Here is a 27,250-nt window from a genome sequence, read left to right on the forward strand (position 1 = left end):
AGGCCTTCACAATCACCTCACAGGATGCTCCCCTGCTATATGTGAGCACAAAACTACACACATGTGCAAACGCACAGCCGCTATTCTGGCAGGGTGGGATGTGAGGGAAGGGAAGGAAAAGGCTAGCCTAAAGGAGGACGGGAGACCAAGGGGACCCCCCCCCAGTCTCTGCCTGCAGGCCAGTGCCCATGGCAACCAGCCCTGCCCTTTCTCATGCAGATAGCCCCCCCCCCCCCTGGACAATACGGGCTCAGCTCCCCCTGAAAGGGATGGGGGCCCCTCAGGGGAGGAGCCTGGCTTCCCTCTTGAACAGCCCAGTGGGGGGGAGGCAGAAGGACCTCAAACAGTGACACCCCCTCCCCCTCTCCCTTCCCCTGCCCAGCTGGGTTCAGCTCCAGGCCTCTGTTAGGGACTACAGATGTCCAGACAGGCCAGTCTAAGAGGCTCAGCAGTGAGTTTTCAGTTCAGCTGCCTCAGTGACCCTGGACAAGTCACTCTTTCTCACTCTACCTCAGTTTCTTTATCTGTAACATGGGAGGAGGAATGGATTGGATGGCCTCAGATATATCATTCTATCTGTTTTGTCAGGCTTAGGGTGGGCATCCCACCTACATGTGCTGGGTATCATAGCCCCAGACCTAGGCTAAGGCCAAGATCCCCGGGGGCCTTCTCCCCTAAAGCTGGGTCCAGAGACCCATAGGAAGGTTGAAGGTGGGCCCACTACTCAGATGAGAAAACAGGTACCTGCTGAAGAACAGGAAGGGGGAAGAGCTCCTACCTCCTCCATCCAGAGCCCTGGACACTAACCATGGGACTACCCTGCCAGCCTTCAGAATGGAAGCCCGGGTCCTCAGGAGATCTCCATACAGAGGGGGTGGAGGGGGGTTAGGAGGAGGAGGAGCATGGGAGATCCTAGTTAATGACTGTTGGGAGGGGTGGGGGAGAGATCCCCAGACCCTCCTTTCCCTGGCTTCAGAATTGAGATCATTTGTGATTCTGTCAGCGCCTGGGGCCCTTAGAAGGCACCAAGGATTGACAGTCCATTTGAAAGCTGGGGAAACTGAGGCCCAGTGGGGGGTGGGAAATGGCCCAAGTATTCTCCTGCCAGACAGCCTAGTTACTGAACAGAGGTGAAAGCACCCCCCCCCAGCAGACAGCAGGCCTCTCTCCACTGCATGCCCCCTCCCACGGCCTGGCCTTCCAGCCCCTCCCCATTGCTGTCTCTGTCCCCCCCTCCCTGGGGCCCCTTGGGCTCAGCTCCCAGGAGCCTGGGGACAAGACAATGGATGGTTCATGGGCAGGACAGCTCCTCTGGGCCCAGGCCAGGACTGGGCAGAGAAAAGAAAAGGGACATTTGTGACTATGCAACCCCCCCCCAGGATAATGTGTCTCAGGCCTGGAACAGGCGCACCCCCCCCATGACCCCCGCCCCACCCCCGCCACCACCCCAGTCTCCAGATGGGACTCACTCATCCACCTCCATTCAGAGGCGAGTGGCCCAGGCACACATGCACCTCCACCTCTGTCTATATGCACACGGTGTGATTATTTACATGTATGTGCCCGCCTGCTCACGTGTGCATCCATGTCCCTCTGTATACACGCTATGTGATTCCTCAGTGCATGCCCCGCAGGTCACCTTGTCCACTCACCCTTCCTCACCACCCATTTCTGGTTCTAGCCAGAGCCGACCAGGCTGACAAGGCCACCTGGTTCCCCAGTCGTCCCCCAGAAGGTCTGGATCCTGCTTGGCTGCTATCTTCCTTTCTTTCTGGGTCTCAGATACAAAGCGATGGGATGGGAAGGATAGGATATAGAATAAATGACCCAGGATTGGGGGGCGGGCACAGTGCCAGAGAGCATCCTCTGCTTGAGGCCCCGAGTTAACCTTCCCTCCTCCCAGCTGGGCCTGACAACAGGACGGCCAAGAGAAAGGCAGAGGTCAGTAGGTGGCCCAGAGGGGAGCTGGGGCCCAGAGCTGTTTAGCTGGGGTGGATAGGGCTCTGCTGGAGGTTCACCTCTCCCTCCTCTTCCTCTCCCCAGCATGAGGCACCCCAAGGATTGAGAGTTTCAAGATGGGGAAGCCAAGGTCTCACCTTCTCTGGGAAGCAAGATCTAGCCGTGAGAGGGTAAGGGCCGAGGGAGAGGCAGGGATGCCAAAGCAGTCTCACCCAGGCAGCTTCTGCCCCATTGCCAAGCCCTCAGACACTCCCTGGGCAGCCAGACCTCCCCTGGTCATTATGTCTGAAGATCAGAGAAGCCACAGGCACTCCCCCCCGCACCATGGTCTAGGGACAGGGGAGTCCCAGGACACAAGACCTGGCTTCAAACCCTACTTTGGACCCTATTAGATGGGTGACTCTCCCCAAGTCTCCGTTTCCCCATCTGGACCTTCCTGAGCCTCAGTTTTCCCATTTGTAAAATGGGGATAATAACAGCAACCTACCTGCCAAGGTTGTTGCTGCGAGGGTCAGACGAGAGCATAGACATAGAAATCAAGCACAGCTAGGTAAGAAATTCTGTATATCTTCAAATGCTACGTGCAGATCTGTATTATTATTATGATTATTATCATTATGGTTACTGAAATGCAGAGCAGCCTGCGTTGCTACACGTGGTGACAGCCTAGCACTGTCCACAGCCCAGCAGGGCCAGCCGCTGCCCGGCCGCCCTCTCCCTCCCTCCCTGCCTCCCAAGGTTTAAACCAGCAGCCACTAACGGACCCAGATGTCTCAGCTCAAGGCTTATTCCTTCCAGACGTGGCCCAGAGAGCCTCCAGGGCTAGTGGGAGGAGGAGGAGGGACTGCCAGCATGTGCTTCCAAAGGTGTCCAAGACCCAATTGCCGGCTCTGGCTGGGGAGAGCACGGGGCGGGGGTGGCACTCAGCCCTCGCTCCTCCCCAGGACCCAGGTGGCCAGCGCTGGATACACAGCACTCACTTCTAAAGTCATTTCTCTGGAATGTGGACGGAGGGGGCTAGGCAGTGTGCCCAGCTCCTCCTGCCGGGCCTCCCGGGACACCTTCTCATGTCTGGCAGGCTCTAGGTGCTCCTCCTTTCCTCGAACCCAGAATCGCCTATGGCAAAGATTGAGGGGTCCCTCAGGGACAGGCAGCATGATGGAGCAGATGGGATGGAGCATTTGAGGTCAGGGAGATCCGAGTTCAAATCCCACCCCAGACATTTTGTAGCTATGACTCTGACAGGGCCTCAGTTTCCTCCTCTGTCAAATGAGGGGCTTAGACAGGATGACCTCCAGTTTGTGAGCTTTCTCGAACCCCCAGGGACCCCTCCCCCAGGCAAAGGCTGGACCAAAGGGGCTTCCTCTTGGCCCTTGCACATTTACCTTCACCTGACTGGGGCGCCAGCTACTTGTAGAAACAACGAGGCCTCCTCAGGCCTGCCCCGGCCCACCACACCCTGGACAGGGGAACATGAATATGGAGCAAAGCTGGGGACGCTTCCCAGAGAGCCAGGACACGTACTCTCAGCCAGCCATCCCCAGAGCGTGCGCGCGCACACACACACACCCCATGCCAGGCTCCAAGCTAGAATACCAACAGGAAAACCCCAGTGGGAAACACTGGTCCAAATTCAGCAGCTGGGACCACCTTACAGTTAGTAGGGCCCCTGCCCTTTACAGTTTACTGCAGTACTAAGTGACACCCAGGCTCTCATCGGACCTCTTGATCCCTTCCCACAGCAGCTCTAGGAGGCAGAAAAGGTATCATTATTCCTATTTTACAGAGAAGGAAACTGAGGCTCAGAGTAATGACTTGCCCAAAGTCATATAGCCTGGCCAAGCCAGGAATCGAACGCAGTCTAAGGCCCAGGCCTCATTGCCAGACCACACTGCTCAGCGCTAAATGCCCATGGGAACCTCTGACCTGGAACCACAGCCTGCAATATGACAGAAATATGACAGAAAACCAGAGCCTGGAGTGTGTTGGAGGCGAGGGTAGGAAGTTGATCCTCCAAGCAGCCCCCAGGACTAGGCCAGGGCTTGAAGATCAGGACCTCCCAGAACCTGGCCCCGAGCTCTCAACCAGGCCCAGCTTCTTCCCACCCCTGCCTCTTGGCTACCTCAGCCCATATGCCCCTGGACTCTGGGGGCCCTGAACTGCAGCTGCAGCCCAGGCTGGGGATGGGAGAATGCTTCCTACTCCCCTCCAGCCCCAAACCAACCCCAGAGCTAGGCCACAGACTGTTGCTACTAGCAATAGGGGCCCCCTCCACAGGGGATGTTTCCTTCTTCCCCTGCCCCAGGGCACAGCTAGAGGAAGCCAGCCCCCACTCCCACCTTCCTTGTTCCAACTTCAGGAAATTCTGAGAATCCCCAGGACCTGAAGGGAGGGGGAGGGAAAACGCCAGTTTCTACCCATGTCCTCACTGGGCATCCCCACCCCTGTCCCAGACTCAGCCTTCTCATTGAGCCCTGTCCTACCCGTCAGAGCCCCCCTCCATGAGCTTCCATCTTCCTCCTGCCCAGACTGAACCATCCCTATTCACTGAGGCCCCCATCCCCTTTCCCTACCCCCTGGCCCTTCATGCCGCACACAGGGCATTAGTCAAAGGTTCCCCTAAGCCCCCTTTGGGCCTTTCCAGGGAGCTGGGGGAGGGGGGCCGAGGAACAGGCATAGCGACTTGAACCTCTGAACTCTGGCTCACAGGCCACAAAGAGCTGGAAGGATCAGCCCCTCCACCTCTTGGGCCCTCCTCAGTGAATAAATTCCTAAAAGTCTAAAGCATTTAAAGTCAACAGCGTCCTGGCCCTTTGAAAGGGGGTGGAGGGAAAGAGAACAGGGCAGCCTCAGACCTTCCCTGTCCAGAGACTTAACAACTACCCAGTCACACAGGCCTAAACACTCTCCCCCCAGCCCCAGTCAGAGTGGGTACCCAAAACCATTTCAGATCAGCCTTGTCCAGAACTATGAGAACAGGTCAAGAAGTGACCTCTACGCAAAGAGCCTCACCCTACCTAAATCATCCCTCCCCCCCCCATTAAACCTAGGTTCTCTTGACCTTGAATATGCCTCCCCATCCCAAGCTAGGCCCAGGTAGGCCTGCTCCCTTAAACAGTCAACCAGGTTGGAGGGGAAGGGCCCTACAAAGACCACATAGCCCCTTTCCCTAATATCCAGGATTCCCAGCCCCTCAGAAATGCACTCTTTTGGTCCGCCCTAAGCCTTCTCTTCTGGCACAGAGCCACCAGGCAGATTCAGACCAAAGCTGCCCTGTGTCCCCAGGCAGTGCCAAGGTCCTCTGTGTAGCCCCAGCCCTGGTCTCTGGGGAAGGGCAGAGGGGATCTTAACATTTCCAATGTGAGAAATCACAACGAAAACCCAAGCTAGGCTCAGTAGGGACCTTCCCCCAGTGCACCCCCCTAAACACACCACACACACACACACACACACACACACATACACACACTCTCTCTCTCTCTCTCTCTCTCTCTCTCTCTCTCTCTCTCTCTCTCTCTCTCTCTCTCTCTCTCCCACAAATGAAGATCCTAAGTCTGATTTCAAAGAGTTTAGAGAAAGGCTAGGTAGATTACTGAGACTCAAAATTCTCTGAGGTAACAATTAGCCCAAAATGAATAGGAAATGCCTAAGAGTGAAGTTCGGGCCAGCTCTCTAAGCTGCCAGAAGAGACAGATGCGGACGCACAGTGACCTCAACCATGAACACTGATTTTGTTTTAGACACGCACACATTAGATGAACACAAGAAATGTGGTTCCATAAAAATAGAGTCTAGAACAGGGGAGCAAAGATGCAAAAAAATTGGTGATGAAGGTTAAAGGGGGGGGGGCATTTTTGGCAATGCTGCTCCAGAGAGGGCAAAGAGGCTTAAAGGTGGAACAGGGAGGGAGGGAAGTGGGGCAGAGATATCATGGTGATTATTGAGGATTTTGCCCTTAATTTCCCTATCAAGGGAAACAATCTTCTGAACTGCATAGAGGGAACAAAATTAGTTAACAGGGTGCTGAAACCCCAAATCAGCAAAAGATGTTGAGTAAATACCCAAGCTACCCACAGGACAGCCAGGTGGTGCAGTGGATAGAGGGCCGGGTGTGGAGTCAGGGAAGACCTGAGTTCAAATCCAGCCTCAGACACTTATTAGCTATGTGACCCCGGGCAAGTCACTTAATCCTATTTGCCTCAGTTTCCTCATCTGTAAAATGAGCTGGAGAAGGAAATGGCAAACCACTCTATTATCTCTGCCAAGAAAAGCCCAAATGGGGCCACGAAGAGGTAAACATGACTGATAACAAAAATCCACAATGAGCTCATAACATTCTTCAGCCGCTAAAGACAAATTACCCTGAAAGAGCTGGTGGCCACCGATGGAGCCACTGGCCATGATCTTTGCAGTCCTGGAGCACCTCTCCCATTCTCTGGGAACTCTCAGGCAAGCAATCGTTGCCTTGATTTTCAAAAAAAAAATGGGGATATGGATGGCTTGTATTGAGGTAGAGAATGATTAGCTTGGCTTTGATTGCTGGCCAGCTTCTAAAATATACTATTAAAGGGATGATATCTGAGCATTTAGAAAGGGAAGCAGTGATCACTAAGAATTGAAGAAAAAGTGAATCATGTCAGATTAACCTCATCTCTTTTGACAAGGCATTTTCCTGATTGACTAGTCCTATAACCCAGCCTTAACCACTGAATGGGCATTGTCTCAGTCAAACAGAGACCTGTTAAAGATCTTAACTTTAAAAGGCCAAGGTCTCCCACTGCATCCGGGGCCATCTCCAGTCATCCTGATCTACATCTGGCCACTGGACTCAGGTGGCTCCGGAGAAGAAAGTGAGGCTGGTGACTCCGCCCAGCCCTGCCTCACTTAAATCCAATTCACTTGCAAGTCTGATGTCATGGTCCTCTTCGAGAATGAGGAACAAACAATAAATAAGAGCAACAACAGGACAGGCCAGTCAGGAAAACGCCACAAGCCTAGTCCACATGCCTTGGCTCATGAGATACTTATGGTTAAGATGGAGGCGTGTGGATTAAAGGAGAGCAGAGTTAAATGCGGGGGAGGGACTTTAAATAACTTCACCCAAAAGGATCTTGATTTCAACTCAAATGGCTATAGTCTAATACTCTGGGGACCTGTTCTACGGGCCTGAGCTACCTGACTTTATTACCAGTGACTTAGATGAAGACACAGATGGCATGTCTATCAGATTTACAGAGGGCACAAAGCTGGAAAGAAAGGAAGGTGAGATCTATGATCCCAAGGAAAATTACCTGGGTTCAAATAATTAACTGTCTGGCACGTGGGGAGATAGAGTTAACAGCTCCTGGGGAAATTCCTAGGGGTATTAGTGATCTCAGTGAGTAAACTGGGAGACACCATGCCCCAGAATGAAGGATGTGGTAGTTCCCACTGTCCTCTGCCCTAGTCAGACCACATTTGTAGCTAAAACACAGCCAGGATATCCCAGAAGATGAGTGGACTGGAGACCATACCATTGAATACTGGGGCTTAACCTGGAGAAAAGCTTTCGAAGGACTACCTGAGGAGGAAGAGCACAGGTTAGACTTGTTCTATGCGGTCCCAGAGTTTGAAGCAATGGATAGACATGGCATAGGCAGCTGTCAGCTTAATGTAAAGAGAACTTCTTATTTAGTAAGAGTTGTCCAAAAGTGGAATGGGATTTCACGGGAGGTCCGACAATAGGCTGAATGACTACTTGCTGGGTCAGGTATGGGTTGGACGGAATGACCTCTGAAGTCCCTTCTGTGACAGTCAGAGCTGGGGAATGGGGGAGGGCTGGGCTCCAAAGATGCTCACTCCCTCACTGCCTGGTTTGGGTGGGGGGGCGGGGATGAGGCTCACAAAGCCTTTGATGTGGGGCTGGGGCTGGGGCCAGGAATCCCAGGGCTAAAGCAGATAAGGGGGAGGAGTCTTGGACTCTGCAGCTGTTTTTCCAGGGCTGGGGGGGGTGGGGTTGGGGGAGAAGAGTGAGCAGGGTTGGATTCCCATGGGGGGGTTGGGGGGAAGCAGGGAGGGCATTTCCCATCTGGGCAGGAAGCAGATCAGCCCCCGGGAGGGGTGGGAATGTGTGTGGGGGCAGGAAGGGGGTCTGGACTTGCTTTTCCAGAGATAGGGGAGAGCTGGCCAGAGGCAGGGGGTGGATAAGATAACAAGCCCCGTTTTTCCTTCCCAGGCCCCCCCATTGCTCAGATCAGGGACTCAGGAGTCCTCCCCTTCCCTTTCATGAATGACCCCTTCTCTCCTTTGTATGCCCAGCCAGAAGCTGCCCTGGGCCCTTCTCCCCACGGGGAAGCAGAGACCCCTAGTGACCCCTGCCCCCCCAAACCTCTCCACAGTGCTCAGGGATGGGGCCACTCCCCTGGTCTCTCTGAGTTACTCTCCCTGCTGGAGCCCAGCCGGCCTCACAAAGCCCCTTTCTTCCCCCCAAACCCTGGCCCCACAGGAGCTGCTCCCCTACCCTCCCCCAGCCTCCTTCAATGGACCCTGGGCTCCCTGGCCAACCAGGAGGGGAAGGGGGAAGGGGGCTCATTGACAGTCTGGGCACAGGGCTCTGCAGTGTAGGGGGTGGTGGAGGAGAGACAAGAGCAGACCAGACCTGGGAGTAGGACCAAAAGTGGAGTAGTCCCAGGATAGGGACCGCTCTCCCCCCAAACCACGCCCACCCCCAGGTTTAGGGTGGAGGACCCAGGTGTCCTTGACAGATGTCCCCTGAGAGAATGTCTGAAAAGTGAGTTCACTCCCCCTCCAATCATTCCGAGTGGTCCTTTGCCCGCTACCCCTTCCGCCCATCCCCATTCTCCACTGACCCCTATGGTCCTGCAACCCACGGCCCAAATCCAGGTTATTATACAGGGATAGGAAAAGGCTCCCTGGTCTAGGAGTCAGGACACCAGGGCTCTCATCCCATCTCCACTGTGACTTTCGGCAAATCTCACCTCCTCTGAGCCTCAGTTTCCTCCTCTGTAAAATGAGAGGATTGCACTAGACGGCCTCTGATGTCCCTTCCAGCCCTGGCCAGCTTTGCCACTAATGCTTCCTGTGACCATCCTCAGATCCCCCGTCTTCCTTTGTAAAACGAGAGAGCGCACAGGACTGGTACGAGGCTCACTGAGAGACCAGATGCAAAAGGACTTTTCTCAAAGCACACAGTGCTCCACAAAGGTCAATGATTGGGGACCAGTGTAGACTCTGAGGGCCAGTGTAGACAAACAGGAAGACCACTTTCCCAACAAGCTTTTCTTTTTTTCTTTCTTTCTTTTCCTTTTGGAAGGGAAAATTGAGTGGCTTGGGTGTGGGAGCTCCTGGGCCAGGCCTCCCTGGGGGGGCAGGAGGAAAACCACATAGAACAGTAGCTGTATGGGTCAGATACAGATATGGAAAAAGCCAAGAGTGCTTTCCATTAGATTAGAACATGACCTGCCAGGGGAAGGGGAGCGGAGACACCCTCTCAGCTCTTCTGTCCCCCAAGCTGAGAAGGGAAAGGGGAGGCTCTGGAGTCTCCCCGCCAAGGCCAGTAGGAGCTGGGGAATTAGGGAGGGGGTCCTCACTGGTGACTGGTCATAAGCAACGGGCTGCCCCCCTCCATCCCCAGGTATCTCCAAACAATCCATGTTTCTAAAGAAAGTTGAGGTTTACAAAGGGATTTATGTCCAAGATCTCTTTTGATCCTCACAACCACCTGTGAGGTAAGTACTATTATTATCCCCATTTTACAGATGAGGACACTGAGGTTTAGAGAAAACAAGCTGAATTACCAACATCTCACACACACACACACACACACACACACACACACATGCACACACACACACACACACACATGCTGTGCCTATCCCATGGCTCCATGGTGCACCTCCGTCCTCCCTCCCCACCTCAGAACCTGGAAGGGAGAAAGAGGAGTCAGAAGCAGATCCTGGCCACACAGGTCCGCAGCCCCATGGGAGGGAGGTCCTAACCCAGAGGAGAGGGGACAGGGTTGGAAGGGGATGGCAAGAGTCCGAACATGCCAGGCGAGGGCAGGCAAAGGCAGGCCACCCTCCCCTTCTCAAGGTCACACTGTGGCCAGAGACCACAGTCCACATACTGCCTTACCCCCCACACACACAGATCAGCTCCTCTGAGCCACAGGGACCCACCTGTTAGACACCCCCCACATCCCCACTTCTCATACTGATGGGAAATTCCAGACATGTCCTGGCCAAGCCCAGACCTGCATGCCCACCCTCCCACCCCCAAGCCTAGGCTTAGAGGAGGGGCCAAGGCACCCCACACCCAAATCGGAGAGCAGAGACAGGTCAGGGTGTGGAGGAGGGAGTCAGTAGGACAAACAGAGAGGCAGACAGGAATATCTTAATTACCACCTCAACCCCACCCCTAGGAGAGCACTGGATGAATGAGGCTGGGCAGGAAAAGGGGGCAGGGAAAACAGAGAAAAGCCCCCCCCTTCCCCCCACCACGGAGCAAATAGACCAGGCCCAGTCTGAATGGAGAAGGGTGGGGTGAGAGGGAGACCCCATGCCAGGCCGAGGGGCAGAACCCTCTTCCCCACCCTGCCCAGCTTAGGACTGAATGAGCCCCCTTCCCCATCCCTGGAAGGTCAAGATACTGTGTGGGGACAGCACTGACCAGTCCCGAGCAGGTCCCTGGATCTGAGCCGCGCCAGGCTCCTTCACCCTTGAGGAGACAATGGGGAGGCTCAATCCCTAGGCCAGCCATTGTTTCCTTCTTCCCCCTACCCAAGCCTCATTCCCCCCAATCCCACCCAGAAAAGTGGGGAGGGCTGAACAGAGTCTTGCAGCTGCCAACCCTCCAGATGCCTAATGATCCAGCCCGAGCCCACCTCCACCCCTAGAACAGGCCTCCACCTGACCAACCCCTCCTCAGACCCCTGCCAAGGAGGAGTCCCCACGCCCGAGCTCCAGGCCCCAGCCTTTCGCCAATCTCCAATGCCCACAGTCTAGGCCTCGGCCACCCAGGCAGAACCCCCTGGAGCCAGTGTCCTAGCCAAGGGCTTAGCCTTGTTATTATAACAGTGACTTCCCAGGCAGCCAGATGAACAGGCAGAGGAGACACGTGGCACCAAGGGCCAGGCACCACGAAGAGGCTCCCTCTGCCTGGCACCCATGCCCCTGGCTCGGTCCCACCCCTCCATCTCTAGTTCCCAGTACCCCATCCGACCAGGCAAACCTCAAAGGAATCTCATGCCCAAGAGACAGAGCCAAGCCCCACGGAGCTGGCCAGCCTGGGCCCTCTCCCCGCAACTCAAGCCAAAGCTATTCCAGCAAGATTCCTCCTCCTCACGTGGAAAACAACCGCGGCTAACACCCAGATGACATTTGGGCTCACAACAATACTAAGGCATCATAAATACTTCTCTCCCCACTTTTCAGAAGAGGAAGCTAAAGCCCAGAGGGGGTAAGTGACCTGCGTATAGTCAGAGAGCCACTAATCTGAACCCAAGACTCCCTGAGCTCAGTTCAATACTCGGTCTGCTACCCCATAAACCAAATTGATCGGGGAGCTAACACTGGGACCCAGTCCCCAAGACTATCATTGCCCTTGTGGCCTCCAGCCCCCCTGCAGGTGATAGAGGAAGAAGACGGAATGAAGGGCATGGGGATGGGAGAATCTGCCCGTTCTAGAGGTGTCAGGTGCCAATCACAGCTGTTTCACCAACTTTCTGTGTGACCCTGGGCAAGGCACAACCTGGCCTAGGCCTCAGTTTCCTCACCCTGTAAAATGAAGAGACTGTCCCTTCCAGCTTTACAGCAATGAGCCCACTCTGGGCAAGATCACTTTATCTTCAGAGGCCTCAGTTTCCCCATCTGTAAAAAATGAGGGGGTTGGCATAGATGGCTTCGAAGGTCCATTCCAGACCTGGATCCAGGATCCTGGGCCTGAGAGGAAAGAAATACTTCTTCCTCTGAAGTAGGGCCCTCATATGGAGTGACCCAGACCCCTCTGCTGGTAACTTTCCTATTGGCCAGCCACGACCTGGCTCCCCCAAACCCCAACCACGAACCAGAAGGCCCGCCCAAGAAATGGGTGACCAGACTGTGTCCATAACATTTATGTCACAGGGGTTCTGCAGGGCTGGAGGGGGAGAGGTATGTCTATCATTACTGGAAAAGTGATTTCTTGTGAGCAAACTCCCTCCACCTCAAATAGGTCTGTCATCTCTGAGAAATGCGTGGACACCTGGCAGGGGCACACAGCCAGGAGGGGACAAAGGCTGGACTTGAACCCAGATCTTCTGGCCTCAGAGGCCAGCTTTCTCTACTGTACCAGGGTGTGTGATAATGAGAAAGATGGCAACAGTAATAATGGCATGGGAGATGTCAAACTCCCAGCCTCCCCCCTTCAGCAAACCAGATTAAAATCTAATTTGGAAATGTGGAATAAAAGAAAAGAAAAATACCATACGATAGAGCCGATGCTAATTTGTGGTTTTCTGAGCCAATCTGCTGCCTGCAAGGATCTGTTTCTATTTGAATTTGACACCACTTGTCTATGGGGCATAGGTGTTATTACTCCCATTTTACAGAGGAGGAAACTGAGGTTTAAAGAGACTTAGCATAACGTCATAGATCTGGAGGGAGGTGACTTGCTCAGGGTCACACAGCTAGACATGTCTGTGGAAGACTACAAACCAGGTCTCTTGACACCCCCCCCCAATTCAGCATGCTGTTATCTGCACTAAAGTTTCTTTCCCTTTTTTATGCCCTGGGTCCCTTGGGCAATCAGTCTAAAAAAGCCTATGGACATCCTCTTAGAATAGTGTTTTATTCTAAGGAAATAAAAGGAAAATAAAAATAAGGAAACCAATTACATTAAGATGCAGTTATCAAAATATAAAAAATATAAAATCAAAATTAAAAATATTAAAAATCAAAATATATTTTAAAATAAGTTTATGGACCCCCTGAAATCTATCAATGGGTAATTTGCGGTCCATGGAAGCCAGGTTAAGAATCCCTGCTCTGCCCGTGGATACCCAGCCCCTGGATAATTGAGGGTGGGGAAGAATGTTAACATGGGTCTGAGATAGCACCCCCAAAGCCCAGGCCCCTTCTCTTGGGGATCAGCCACCGGGGAGAGAGGTCAGAACCCCCAGCACTGCCTCACTGTGTATCTCAGGAAGCCAGAGTCCGACCTAGTCAGGAGTGACCAGCCAAGCCACCTGGGCCCGGGCAGGTGGGCAGTGCCCAGACCTCACCGTGAGAGCCAAAAGGCAGAGCCAGGACTGAGGTACAGGTGGGGGAGGGAATACTTCTTCCTCCTCCTTCCCATTCTGGGCTGCCACCACCACCCAGGAAAAGTAGGAAGCACCAGCAAACCCCGGCCCCTGGAGAGGGATGGGAGGCTCCCAGTAGGAGGTAGGAGGACCCAAAAAGAGTCAGGAAATTCCTGAATAGCACCCCCCCCTTACCCCAGCCTAACCCCTCAGGGGGAAGAAAAACTAAGAAAGGCTGGACAATAGTAAGAGGATGGAGAAGTCTCTTTCATCAGCAGCTAGTCCCTGAGCCAAGCCCTCTCCGGTGGGGCACAAATCCCCCTTATCTCTGAGAGAATACTTCAGGCAAGAACTTTCCCCCCTCCTCCTCTTCCAGGCTCCCCGGCCCCATTGTGGCTGGCTGGCCAGAGGCAGGGGGGCAGGGGGCTCCCAGGAGACATACCTGTCCCAGCTATGCCCGGAATGCTGTTGGCTCTGGCCATGGGCCCAGAGATCAGAGAAGGAGAGATTACAGTGGGCAAACCTGGGCTGAAGGAGCCTTCCCCAGTGGCCCTCGAGAAAGGCTTGAGGGGGACAGAAAAGGGATGGTGTCAAGCCCCACCCCACCTTCTCTCCCCAACCCCCTTTCCACCTGAAGCATCCAGGAGGCCTGAGGGAAGCTGAGGAACCCAGAGGCTGGGACTTGGGGAAAAGGCTTTCCGGCCCTGCTCAGGTCTGGCTCCCCTAGGCCCTCCTCTCCGCTCTCCTCCCCCACAGGCTTTCAGCCACAGGCCCACGAATTATCAAGAAATGGGCGCCTGGCCCTCCTGACCAGTCCAGAGGAGCAATGTGCTAACCAACATTTCTATCAGGAACTTCCTGGACAAAGAGGTGTTTGCCCGGGATTCCCAGTCTTCAGTCCCAGCAGGGATTCCGAGGCAGACACTGGAGTGTCGTGCCTACACCCGCATTGTGAGACCAGAGCATGAGAGGAACCAGCAAGCAGCTGACCTTGGGGGTCCCTCCCCAGCGAACCTGCTGCTGTGAGACCACTTCATGCTCTGTGCCTCAGTTTCCTCTTCTGTAAAATAAGGGGGTCTGACTCCAAGACCTCTAAGGTCCCCTCCAACTCTAAACCTGTGATTCAATGATTTAACCTCTCGGTGCCCTAGGCAACTCCCCAACACTGTGAGGCATGGACAAAGTGCCTGCCTGCATTAGGAGAACCAGGCTATGCCCATGTTCATGAAATCGTGCATTTCATCATAAACATAACAGATATGTTTAAAGACAAGGTTGCTGGGAGGAAAGGGGACTGGCAGATGGTCAATCAGGAAAGGCTTCCCGTAGGAAGCAGCTTCTGATCTGAGCCTTGAAGGAAACAGATTTGAAGAGGAGACAGTGAGAAGGGAAGGCGATCCAGGCAAAGGCCCAGAGGCTAGAGATCTCAAGACCCAGGTGACCGGTACTGGGCTTGAGGGGGGCGTAAAGAGAAGAACAAACCAAGTCCCCCTCCCCAAGCATAATTCCCAGGCTGCTCCCCCTCCCCTTTTGGGACCCCATCTTCCCCCCCCACCATGGCCAGTCATTTTGACTTTTGCCCTGCCACTAGACTCTGATGGATGACTGGAGGAGAGGGTGAGGTGGGCGACTTTGTGCAGCTCTGTCTCACTTAATCCAATTCACAAGCAAGGCCAGACGTCACCCAGTGACGTCACTGGTCCTCTTCAAAAACAGAGAAGGAAAAACAGAAGCATCCCCCCATCCCCCATTCCAGCAGAGCTCAGGAGATGGGAGGTGGGGAATAGCTTGCAGGAAGCCCTGTCCCCATCCCCAACTGTCCTGGGAATTAAGAGAGACCTGAGTTCATTATATGTGACCTTAAGCAAAAACAAATTCATTTCAATCTGATCCAATAAGCATTTATTAAACATGTATTGTGTGTCAGGCATAAAGAACAAAACAATCCCTCAATGAGTTTACACTCTCTTCTGGGGAAGAGGAATTTAACTTCTCGGAACCTCACTTTCCTCATCTGTAAAATGGGAATAATGCCTGGAGAACACTAGGTGTTGTAAAATACTGTATAAAGGTCAATTATTAGTTAGTATTCCCCTTCAAGATGTTAGAAAACATTAAAGGGTTTTTTTTTTAAAAGGAGGAGTCTTCAGAAAAAGAAAAGTTAGAGCTCAGAGAAATTGCGATAATCAGGGCTTGGAGTTTTTGCTTCTCCCTTCCCTGAATATAACTGGGCAGACCGCTCCCTCTCTCTCACGTACCTTCCAGCTTTAAACATTATGGCCCTAAGAACAGTCGGAGGACTCTGTCTGGGAAGAAAGGAAGCAAATCCAGTCCTCCCTCTGCCTTGAGCTAATTAGCATCTCATCAAGTCAGAGAAAGGCAGGTGATAGGATCCGTCCAAAGAGCCTGGATTCTGGTCACAGATCCCTGAAGGGGACCTCATAAGACAAGAAGGCCTGCCCCCAATAACGGCTTCTGCCTGAGGGCCTCTAATTAGGGGGAAGCCACTGCCTCCCCAATCCACTTCAGGACAGCTCTGATGTCCAGGAAGTATTTCCTGACACCAAGTCCCCTTTGCAAGATGGACCCATTTTTTCCCCCAGGCTCAGCTTCACAGCAGCTACCAACTAACTGAACTGTGACAAGTTAAAAATGCCCTCTCTGGACTTGTTTCCTCAACTAGAAAAATGGAATTGGGACCTCTTGTCAAAGATGACAAGAAGGGATAGTCAATATTGATGGGGCTAGGGAAAGAAAGGCACACTGAGACATTGTTAGTGGAGTTGTGAATTGATCTAACCATTCTGGAAAGCAACTTGGAATTATGCTCAAATGACTAAAAATGCTATACCCTTTGACCCAGAAATGCCACGAATAGGCAGGTAACCCCAAGAAAGACAAAGGCAAGGGAAAAGAAAAGTCCCAGATATACCAAATACAGTGTTCCAAAGTCTTAATAGTCTTCAGGTTCGTGACTTTTGTAACATCCTGTGCTAACAGTGACAAGGTAGCCACCAAATACCTAGAGAAAGGCTAAACCACGTAGAGCACAGGAATGGAATGGAATATTGCCATACTGTCAGAAAAGATGGCTCTGAAGAATTCAGAGGAGCAGTAGAAGACTTCTATGAAGCAAAGCAAGCAAAATCAGACAACAGATGTGGCGCCTACAACAGAAATGGAAACCCCTACCAAAAAAAAAAAACTCCTGGTGCTATACAATTATGATGACCAAGCTCAGCCCCAGTCAGAGTTGAGAAAATGTGCCCCTCTCCCTTCACTGCCTCCCTTCACAATGGGGGGCTACGGGTGTGGAATACTGCATGTACTGTCAGAAACGGTCAATATATTGGTGATTTTTGCTAAGCTGGTTATTTCTTCTTCCTTTCAAGATCTTTCTTATGAAGGACAACTCACTGGGTACAGGGGAGGGATATTTTGGAAGTGCATGTGATAGAACAAGAAATGACAATAAAAATAAGGTGATTTTTTTTTAAACAGTGTGAGTTCCTTGAGGGTTTGACCTGTTTCTCTTTTGTCTTAATAAATAGGAAACTTAATAAATACCCATGGAACTAAAACAATTCCAAAATTCTACAATTCATTATCTTCCTTAGATGGATAAAGGCTCTACCTTGAATGAGTGGGACAGAACAGGAAAGAAGGGAGCATAGATTTAGGGCTCAGAGACCCGACAGGTCAGAGTCCAACTCCTACCCCATTTACAGGTAGAGAAACAGAGGCCCAGGGAAATGATTTGTCCTAGGTTCTACAGTTCGGAAGCAGCAAAGTCTGGATTCAAATACAGACACTATGACTCCCTATCTAGGGTTCTTGCTGTGACACTACATTGCCTTCACACCTTCTATTGCTCACGCTCCCCTCCCTGCCCCCCCTCCAAACACACACACACACACACACACACACACACACACACACATACACACACACACATACACACACACACACCCCTCAGTTGATCGGTGATTGTGGGCAGGAGGGGTCCTGCTTTCCTGATTCCCTACTTCTCCTTCCCCCTTACAGAACTCTAGCCAACCAGTCCCTATCCCCTGCTGGGCCATCTTAGAATCATAGATTCAGGGCTAGAAGGAGCCACAGTGGTCATGTACTCCAACCTTACCCTTTTTTTTTTCTGATCGGGAGACTCATTTCCAATAAATGGTAAATGACTGGGCCAAGGTCATTCAGTTAGTAAGGTAGTGAGGAGAGGGTACAAGGCTGGAATCAGAAACCATGTCTCTCCTGACTCAAAACTCAGGGCTCCTCCCCCTGCCTCATGCTTGTCCTACACTCGTCACCTTCTCTGGCTTGGGTCTCTGGGCTCTAACCTGAAGTTTGGGCAAGAATCCCACTCCCACCCTCCGCCACACCAAAGGAACGTAAGATCTTTCCCAACCAATAAAAGATGACTTTGGGACAGCTCAGAGCCCCATCTCCCCTAGAATGAGGACAGGAGCTTTTGATCCTCTATCTCCCTGGCCTAATGGAGCTCAGTGAGGGAGTTTGGGAAATGTTTATAGAAGACTTCTGAGGAGCACAGAGCTGGGGGAGGACCTCCCAGACCATCTCATCAGACCTCTCAATTTATATAGGAAGAAACCAAGGTCAAGTAACTTAGAGGATCACAGATCTACAGCTCCTTCTATAGGTAAGGAAACTGAGAACCAGACTAGCCCAGGGTCACACAGGTGGATCAGTGGAAGAACCACGATTTGAATCCAGGTTCTCTGAGAACAGCAGCGGGCCAGTGTAAAGAATACTAGTACTAAACTCAGGGAACCTGGATTCAAATCTTACCTCAGAGCTTACTACTATGTAGAAGGCAGCTAGGTGGTGCAGTGGATAGAGCACTAGGCCTGGAGTCAGCAAGACCCAAGTTCAAATCCAGCCTCAGACTGTGTGACCCTGAACAAGTCACTGAACTTGTTTGCCTCAGTTTCCTCATCTGTAAATTGGAAATAATAACAGCACCTACTCCCAAGGTTGTTGTGAGGATCAAATGAGATACTACTGAAGCACTGAGCACAGTGCCCGACACATAGTAGGTGTTCAATAAATTTTTTTTCCTTCCTATGTAACCTTGGAGACACTTCATCTCCCTCTGACTCAGTTTGCTTCTCTGTAAAATGAAGGTGTTGGACTAGCCTCTGAGGTCCCTAGCAGTGACCTTTGCATTCTGCTGCTCAACACTTGACAAGCTTAACAAGCATCAGCCTACTGTGCTGAGAGAATACGAAGAGGGTTATACAGCCCTTTAAGGTCTGAAAGTACATTACATATATTATCTCATGTGGTTCTCAGAACAACCCTGTAACAGATCCTTTATTTATCCCCACTTTTACAAAATGGGAAACAGAGTCATAAATGACTTGCCTAAGGTGACATAGTGTCAGAGGTAAAATTTGAACTCAGGTCTTGCTGACTCAGGACTATCTACTTTATGGCTGCCTAAGGCAACCTCTTGGCAATTAGACAATAGGGATTTCCTTTCTACTATAAACTAACAAGAGAGGCAACCTAGTACAGTGTCAAGGGCATGGGATTTGGAGTCAGAGAACCTGGGTTCAAATCCCAGCAAAGTAGCTAGCTAGCTATGTGACTTTGGGCAAGTCACTGCAGTTCTCTAGAGCTCCATTTCCTCATCTGTAAAATGAAGATGTCAGATGAGATGACCTCTAAGATCCCTGTTAGCCATTAATCTCCTGGCCTATAAACCTCAAAGGCCAGCCGGTCTAGGAGAAAGCTGGCCTTTGCCTACCTGAGGAAGGCAAGCAGAGGGTAGGGCAGCCCTAGCATGACTCAGGTCTCAGGGCTAGGAGAAAGCTGGCTTTTGCCTACCTGAGGAAGGCAAGCAGAGGGTAGGGCAGCCCTAACACGATTCAGGGCTCTTGCATGCTCCCGAGGGGCACCCCACCCCAGCAGCACACACTCTGGCCACTGGCCACAAGGACTGTCCACCCCAGTGACTGAGTCACACTGACATTTGCCCCAACCTTGCATCAGCGCCATCATCCAAACTCAGGGTTAATTAGTCATCTGGTCTTTTGGACTTTGGCAGCTGGAGCTGAGAAGTAATTCTGCCTAGTCCTGCTTCATCTTCTCCTCCCATTCAAAGCTTTGATTCCACTCACTGGCTCATCCATCTCATAGGAACACAGTTGGAAGGGACCTTGGAGGCCATCGATGTCCAAGACCCTCATTTTACAAAGGAGGAAACTGAGGCACAGAGCTGTCAAATGAGCCTGCTTAGGGTCACATAACTGGCAAGTATCTGAGGGGAAATTTGAACCCAAGTCTTTCTGATTCTCAAGTCTTTTTTCTTTTTTGAGGCTATCGGGGTTAAGCGACTTTTACACAGCTAGTCTCAAATGTCTGAGGCCACATTTGTACTCAGGTCCTCCCGACTCCAGGGCCGGTGCTCTATCCACTGCACCACCTAGCTGCCCCCTGATTCTCAGTCTTATCAACTATGTCAAGCTGACTCTCATTCGGGGTTTCAGCCTTAGGTAATGACTGCCAGATCCCTCCTTCCAGGCCCAGCCCCTCCCCAGAGCTTCAGTCCTCTGGTTTCCAGCTGCCTCCTGGGTACCACATAGATCACGAGCAGCCAGCGCCTCCAACCCAACAAGTCCCATCCCAACTCAGGCTCTTCCTCTTTAAAGCTGCCCTCCCTATCCCCCTCCTCACCGCCATTTACCACTAACATCCCCCCACCCTAGTACACAGGTTCAAAGTCCTGCCAAAGGCAATGATCTGGATTTAGGACTGAAAAGATTCACATCCAAATACCCAAGACTGAGCGAGGTACTTCTCAACTGCAAAATGAGGGACTTAATTCAATAAGCATTTAAGTGCTTAAAATGGGCTAGGCCTGGGGAGGCAACAATAGGTAGGCCCTGGCTCCCTGGCTACAGGGAGCTTCCATTCTACACCCAATCAGATGTGAAAAGAAAGTCTTTTTTAAAAATCTTTTTTTAACTGGATCAGTGATTTTTACTGGATATTGGGAACTCCATTTACCAATGCAGGTCAGCACCTCCTATCTGACTCAGGATCTTTTTTTTCCCCCTCAAATGTTTTCTTTTTTTCCAATAACATACAAAAGGTTTTTAACATTCATTTTTTAATTTAATTTTGAGTTCCAAATTTCTCCCTCCCTCCCTTGTCATCGAGAAGGCAAGCAATTTGATATGGGTTATACCTGTGCAGTCATGCAAAACATATTTTCATACTAGTCATGTACAACTTATCTAAAGAATTGCTTGGAACAATACAAAATAAAGTGATTTGCCCCACAGGGTCACATAGCAAGTATGGGTCAGAGGCGAGACTTGAACCCAGGTCTCTCTGCCTCCGAGGCCAGCTAGCTATCCACTAAGCTACACTTTTCTATCGGTTAGACCAGGTCTGTGATTTCATTGGCAGAGGGAGGCACTACCAAAGATTGCCACCCTCTCAGAGCACCTGCCACCACCAGAGTGGCCCCTCGTCTTGCTTTCCCCCTTCACGCAGGCTGCATTATCCCTCTGTTGAGATGAAGGGCCACCGGGCCTTCAAGTAAGCAGTTCACTTGATGTCTCTGTGCCTCATTTTCCTCCTCTTTAAAATGGGGGCATTGGACACTGAGGGCCTCTAATGGCCCTTCCAACTGTGGACCCATGAGATGGGTGAACTGGTGAGTGAAGAAATGGGAGAGGAGCTTGGGCAGGCCTCACCTTGCCGCCACGCCCTTGGTCCCCTAGCACCGCCATCTTAGCTGCCTAGGTCCCCCGAAGACCTCTAAGCCTGGCACCCTTAGGCCTTGGTGACTTTCCATCTGCCCCAAAGGATACCTTTCTTTTCTAGGTTCTCCCCCCAGTCAGAGCAAGAAGCATCTTGATTTTTCTATATGTAGCCCTATTGCTTGGCACCCGGTCAGTGATTCATTCATTCATTCACTGATAACTCTGAGGGCACTTCTCTAGCCACTAACCCAGAGGCTTTACAAAACAAAGTATATCCAAAGGCCGAGGGTGATTAGCAGTTGGGGAGAGTGGGGCAGAGATCCCAAAGCAGCTGGGTGCTATTTTGAAGAAACCGTGGGGATCCCAAGGGGCAGAGGAGAGGAGGAGGAATCTTCTAAGGTGGGAAGGGAGGGAGAGGGGAGAGACAACCTGTTCAAAGGTGTGGAGGTGGGAAAAGGGAGTGTCCTGATCAGACCAGCTAGCAGATCAGTCTGATTGGAATGGAGAATTCACAAAGGGAGGCAATATGAAATATAAGAGTGAAAAGGGAAGTGAGAGGCAGAATTGGGGAAAGCTTCGATGGAGAGCTGATGTTTTATCCTAGCTAAGCTCTCCTATCCCTTCCAGCTCTAGAATCCTATGAGGCTGGGATCTTTGACCCTTCCCTCCCTCTACATCACCCCCAACATCCAATCACTCCATGGATTCGGCTTCTACAGCCCCTCCCCCATCTGGCCCTTTATACCCTCTCATCTCTTCTCACAAGGCTAATCGCAAGTCTTGACTCCATTCTTCCTGTCTCTCCCCTCTCCAGCCCATCCCTTCACCCACCTACCAAAAGTCTAAGGCATGAGAGCCAACTGAGTCACTCCTCTACTCCAGAACCTTAAATGGCTCCCAAGTGCAGAAAGAATAAAGCCCAGACTCCACTGGCTGGGGTCTCCTTCAGAGCCAACTTCCCCAGCCACTTCAACATTTATCAAGCACCTGCTAACTACACGAGACTGAAGCCTGGGCACCAGAGAGCCAAAGGTGATTAACAATCGGATTCTGCCCTCAAGAGGGTTACAGTCGAAGACCTTCTCAATCTGTGGGGAAGAACTCATGGACCTAAATAACTGGGATAGACTCAAGAACACTCTCAACTTATTTTGTGTGTACTCATTTATTTATCCGAGAGGTAGCATGGTGTGGAGAACCAGCCTAGAAGCCAGAAAGACCTGGGTTCAAGTCTCACCTCTGATCCACCCTGGCCGAATGACTTTGGACAAGTCACATAACCTCCAAGCGCTGCTCTAGGCAACTCTCAAGAGAGGACACTGACCTGGATTGAGAGAGGGCTTCATCCTTGTGGAAAAGATCGTGGGATTAATTAGTAAGGCATTCAATAAATGGTTGTTGATTGACTTACAGAATACAAAAATATTCTCTTTTGTACCTTTGGAGGGAAAGGCCCCCCACGGGCCAGGCTGGTCTCTCCCCTACTAACCCCTAAAACCTGCCTTATGCCCACCAATCTACAGCCTGTCCTAATCTTCCCCATAATTCTTGGCCTGGCTAGGCCAGAAAGCTCTCCTGGACCCATATGGGCAGCTCTCTACTCTCTCAAGTCCTACAGCAGCCCCTAACTGTAAGCTCCCAGAAGAGAAGATGAAGGTCTACTACCAATTGTAAGCTCCTCCGGGCAGGGCCTGCTTTCATACAGTGACAGAGCTCCCTGTGAGCAAGGGACCCATTCCTCCTCTGCCTCCCCCACTCTGAGAAGGGGAACCGTTTCTTCTCTGTCCCACAGGGCTGGACTCAGAGGCTGTAGCTGAGAAAAACTCATGGGTTGGGGAAGCCAAGAATGCCTCCTTTCTCCATGGATGGGAAGGCCTACAGACTGGAGAGGATGCTTAGCTTCCCCCCTGATCCACTGGCCCAGACTAACCCCGACACTCACACTCTTAGCCACAACATCACCCACTCCCTTTCCTTCCTGCCCTTCATCCTCCCAGACAGGAAGGTTGGCCACATGAGGAAAATGGGTATGATGAGGAGGTAAGGCACGGGAGAGTCCAAGTGGCCCAAGCCAGGGGAGCTGCGGGCTGGCCTGCCCTCTCCCACCAGAGAGAAAACTTAGACTGTAGGGAAAGAGGATGTCAGGCCTGTATTCTGGTCCTGACCTCTGCAGCCAGGCATCTGGAAAGAAGTGAACCTCACCCCCACCCCACCTCGACAGGGCACGGCAAAGGGTCTGGTTGCAGAAACAAAACCCCCACCCCAAGCCCCAGGCTGGAGTCCCTTCTCTACTTGGGGCATTTCGAGGCCATGCCCCCAGACAGGAGCCAAGCTCCTCCCTAGGAAAGAGAGCAAGTCAAAAGATCAAGGGGTAAGAGGCAGGGGACGGGTGGGCTGTGCTCTGGGCTGTGGATTCCAGGGGGGCCCCTCCCCCAGGGCCCTCATCCCAAAATGGTTCAAAGCAGGGAAGGAATGAGAAACCACAGCTCCCACCCTCCCATGGAGAAGAAGCCCCTCCCCACACCCCCACTGAGGGCACATCCCTTCCCAGACCAAAGGGGAAGGACGTGGGACAAGGGCTAGGGGGGACTCTAGCGAATCCCACGGTCTCTGAGCCCTTAGCCCCCATCCCATTTCCCTGGTGAAGTCCCCAGCCCAGGGGCCAGCTGTCTCTGTACTGTCCTGGGCCCCTAGGAAGAAGCCGAAGATCACAGACTGAGTGACAGACGGGATCTTTGAGGTCACAAGGTCCAGCCTCCTCCTTTTTTGTTGTTTCTGTTCCATCCTTTCAGTCAAGTCTGACTCTTCGTGACCCCGTCTGGGGTTTTCTTGGCAAAGATACTGGAGCAGTTTGCTACTTCATTCTCCAGCTCATTTTACAGATGGGGAAATTGAGGCAGACAGGGTAAAGTGATTTGCCCAGAGCGTACAGCTAGTAAGTGTCTGAGGCTGAATTTGAACTCAGGCCTTCCTAACTCCAGGCCCAGCCCACACAAATTGAAGTCTAGGGAGGAAAGGTGATTTGCCCAGAGCACACAGCTAGTACGTGTCTGAGACTGGATTCAAAATCCAGGTTTTCAACCCACGAATGGAAGCCAGGCCCCATGTACAGAAATCTCACCACTACACAATGTTGCACCCAGAGTGGGTGGTCCAAGCTTCCTATCACTGGGCAGGGAGTGGGGGGAAGGCCTCAGGAGGAGGGAAGATGACCACTCTGAGACCTCTCCGCTTGAGGTCAGGCCTCAGGGCTCAAGTCCTTTCCCTATTCCAAAGGACAGACAAGACAGGCTCCCCCACTGCTCAACACATTCACCCCAGGATTGTACCCTGAGAGGAGAGTTCAAGGTTTACCACACAGCTGCCGACACGGATCCCTCTCCTGCTCAGGAAACTCTAGTGGCCCCCTATGCTTCTAGGATAAAATTTAAATTCATCTGTTTGGCATTCAAAGCCTTTTACAACCTGTATTTCTCCCCTCCATGCACTGTATGTTTCAGCCAAATTGGCCTTTTTGAGGTTCCTCATACAAGGCATCCCATCTCCCACCTCCAGGCCTTCATACTGGCTTCCCCCATAGCTGGAATACACTCTCTCCTCACCTCTGCCTCTTGGCATCCCCTAGTTTCATAAAAACCCAGGTCAAATACTTCCTAAGCTGCTAATGATTCCCTCATCAAATTACGTCGTGATGACTTTACAAATAGTTTATATAACCCAGGATCACAGAGCTAGTATACAGGGCTGAGGCTGGATTTGAACTCTGGTCCTCCTGACTCTAGGCCCAGGGCTCTCTCCACTGAGCCATCCAGTTAACTAGATCTAAAGTGCCGGGTAAAAGTCCTATGGAAAGGTTAGTTCTTGTTATTATGGGGGGAATAGCCATGCAGCCACACATCTCACCACAGGGAGGGACCCCATCCTACTTTCCAGGATCCCAGACTCATCCCTTCCAGGGCAAAACTGGTATAGGGCATTAGGAGAACTGGAAAGGACCCCAGTCATCTCCCCCACCACTCCCTAGATGAGGAAACTGAGGCTCAGAGTGTAAGAAAAATTTGTCCAAGGTTATATAACAAAGGTAGAAAGCAGCAGAGCCAGAATTCCAACTCAGGTCCTCAGAGAAGCAGTGTTCTAGAGCAATAGGGAGTTCTGGGTATAGAGCTCCAATTGCCAGCTGGGAGACCTTGGAAAAGTCTCTGTAATGAGTCTATGGTCGTTTCAGTTCTAAATCTATGAAACTGGTTCACAGTCCGGACAACAGTGTTAATTCTGATGCGATTTTCATTCATTCACATTTATATAGTGTTTGAAAGCTCCCCCCTTCCCGGAGGCTACGCTCATCCTCCAAACTACTCCCCCCTCCTTAATTGCCCCGCTCAAAAAAGGAAAAACTAGACAGAGTCCATTCTGAGCAATTTTCCCTGAAGAATCCCCCAGTCTATGAAGGCAAGCTGACCCTGCATCTGAACGGCTCCCCCAGCTCAAGCAGCATCATTGCCTACCTGGTCCCAGCACTCCGGTCTCCCAGGAACAAGCTCCATTCCCCCCCCACCCCCACTCACACCCAGCCTGGCCCTCAGAGCTGCCAGACAGACACGAGCTGCCCCCTCCCCCCCAGCTCCCCAAAGGGCGGGGCAGTGCAGGATACAGAGTTTGGGAATTCTCAGCCCCATGGGGACAGCGCTTCCGCTCCGAGATCCCCAGAGAGGGTGAATAGCATGGCTAGCCAACGTCACAACATCCCAGGCCTATGACCTCGACTTGGGCCAGGAATTCAGAGCGTCAGCAAGGCCACCGGCTGTGGGGGCTGCCTAGGGAGGCTGAGGTCAGGGCCAGAAATCTCTCAATAGGCCAGAAAAGCAGACAGAACTTTTGACGGGGGGGGGGGGGGGGGGGGGGGGGGGGGGGGGGAGTGGCATAAAGAAAGACAAACCTCATGACCCACACCCACAGGACGCCTGGTGGGCTCCAACCCTTCCCTCCAGCAAGAAGCAAGAGCCCATCAGCGGCAACCTAGGCCCTTCCCAGCCCTCACAGGAGGTGCCCGCAGGGCTCCGGGGCCCAGCCCAAGCTCACCTCCCACACAGTGCTCCACCTCCTCCAGGTTCCGCAGCGTGATTCGCATGAGGCTGGAGTTCAACATCAGCTCGTTCTTATGCGCTGGCCACAGGTAGCGTGGGGCGGGGTTCACGAAGAAGATCCGGGTGTCCCCAGTGGACACCTGGTTGTCACAAATGAGTGGATCTCCAAAGCCGCCAATCACCACTTTGTTCCCACCATCAAGCAGGATCTCATGGGTAACCACTTCTTTGCCCTTAAGATATCGCCAGACCCGAACCTGGGGAGGGAATGAATGGGAAAGGGTGAGTCAGAAGAGGGAGCCAGTGGGCTGGAAGACAGGACACCTAAGCTTCCCAAATCAGGCAGCTTCCCCTTCCACACATACTTCGGGGGCCAAGACAGAAGCCTGGATCCCTGGGTTATGTCCCAGTATTCTGTGGGCTCTGGGGCAAAGGCTGTCTGCCGTGCCTGAAATGCACAAGATCCTCACCCCTGTCCCTTAGACTTAAGCATGGTCATACAGCTCACATGTCATAAGTGGGATTTGAACTCAGGACTTTCTGGCTCTGAGTCTAACTGTCTACTGTCTACACTACCTCTGAACCTCCAGGCACTTCCCAGAAGACAAGTGGCCCCTGAACAGTCTTTTTTTCCTCAGTGTTATTTCTGCCATTTGGGACCTGAACTGAGTCCTTGGTCTCTTCCAATCCCCAACCCCTTTCCTGAATGAAGGAAACCTTTTAACAGACAAGAGTGGTCTCGATGGTGTATGCTAAAGACATACACCCAGTGTTAAAAAATTGGGCCTTCCCCATCAGCCCAGCTATAATCTCAGGCCTGGCCAGAGACTGAAATACTTCAAACTCCGTAGGACACTCCCCCTTCTCCCTCCCAGTGTGGAAGCCTGGGCCCAGGCTACTCCATCACCTCCCTGGATTCCTGCCTCTCCCAGCTTGGGGGCCAGGGCACATAGCCAACACCACCTACTCTTAAATAGGGTCCCGACTTCTCATGCTGAAGTGTGGCTGCTCTATTCTCCCATAGCAACAGACATTGGACCCAATAACTCCTGCTCCCATCTGGCCAGGGGCCTGACTCAAGACTTTCCCAGGTCCCAGTAATGAGGCTTCCAGGCCCACATCCAAGCCCCCACACTCTTCCACAGGGATCAGTTTGTGGAAGAAATTCAGAACAGCAGGACACAAGA

The 27,250-nt window shown here is 52.1% G+C and overlaps 1 protein-coding gene across 2 annotated transcripts in view; it reads right to left on the reverse strand.

Annotated features, from left to right (window-relative positions):
* The window catches only part of AGRN (agrin), an 88,358-nt gene that overhangs the window by 57,861 nt on the left and 3,247 nt on the right, over positions 1 to 27,250 (reverse strand). For both annotated transcript variants that reach the window (XM_020976724.2, XM_020976709.2), the window contains exon 2: positions 26,059 to 26,320. In XM_020976724.2, the coding sequence (XP_020832383.1) occupies positions 26,059 to 26,320 (262 nt within the window). The remainder of the gene's footprint in view (positions 1 to 26,058; positions 26,321 to 27,250) is intronic.

This window comes from Phascolarctos cinereus, unplaced genomic scaffold (assembly GCF_003287225.1).
Source record: "Phascolarctos cinereus isolate Bilbo 61053 unplaced genomic scaffold, phaCin_HiC Scaffold_726;HRSCAF=1367, whole genome shotgun sequence".
In the NCBI taxonomy this organism is placed as follows: domain Eukaryota; kingdom Metazoa; phylum Chordata; class Mammalia; order Diprotodontia; family Phascolarctidae; genus Phascolarctos; species Phascolarctos cinereus.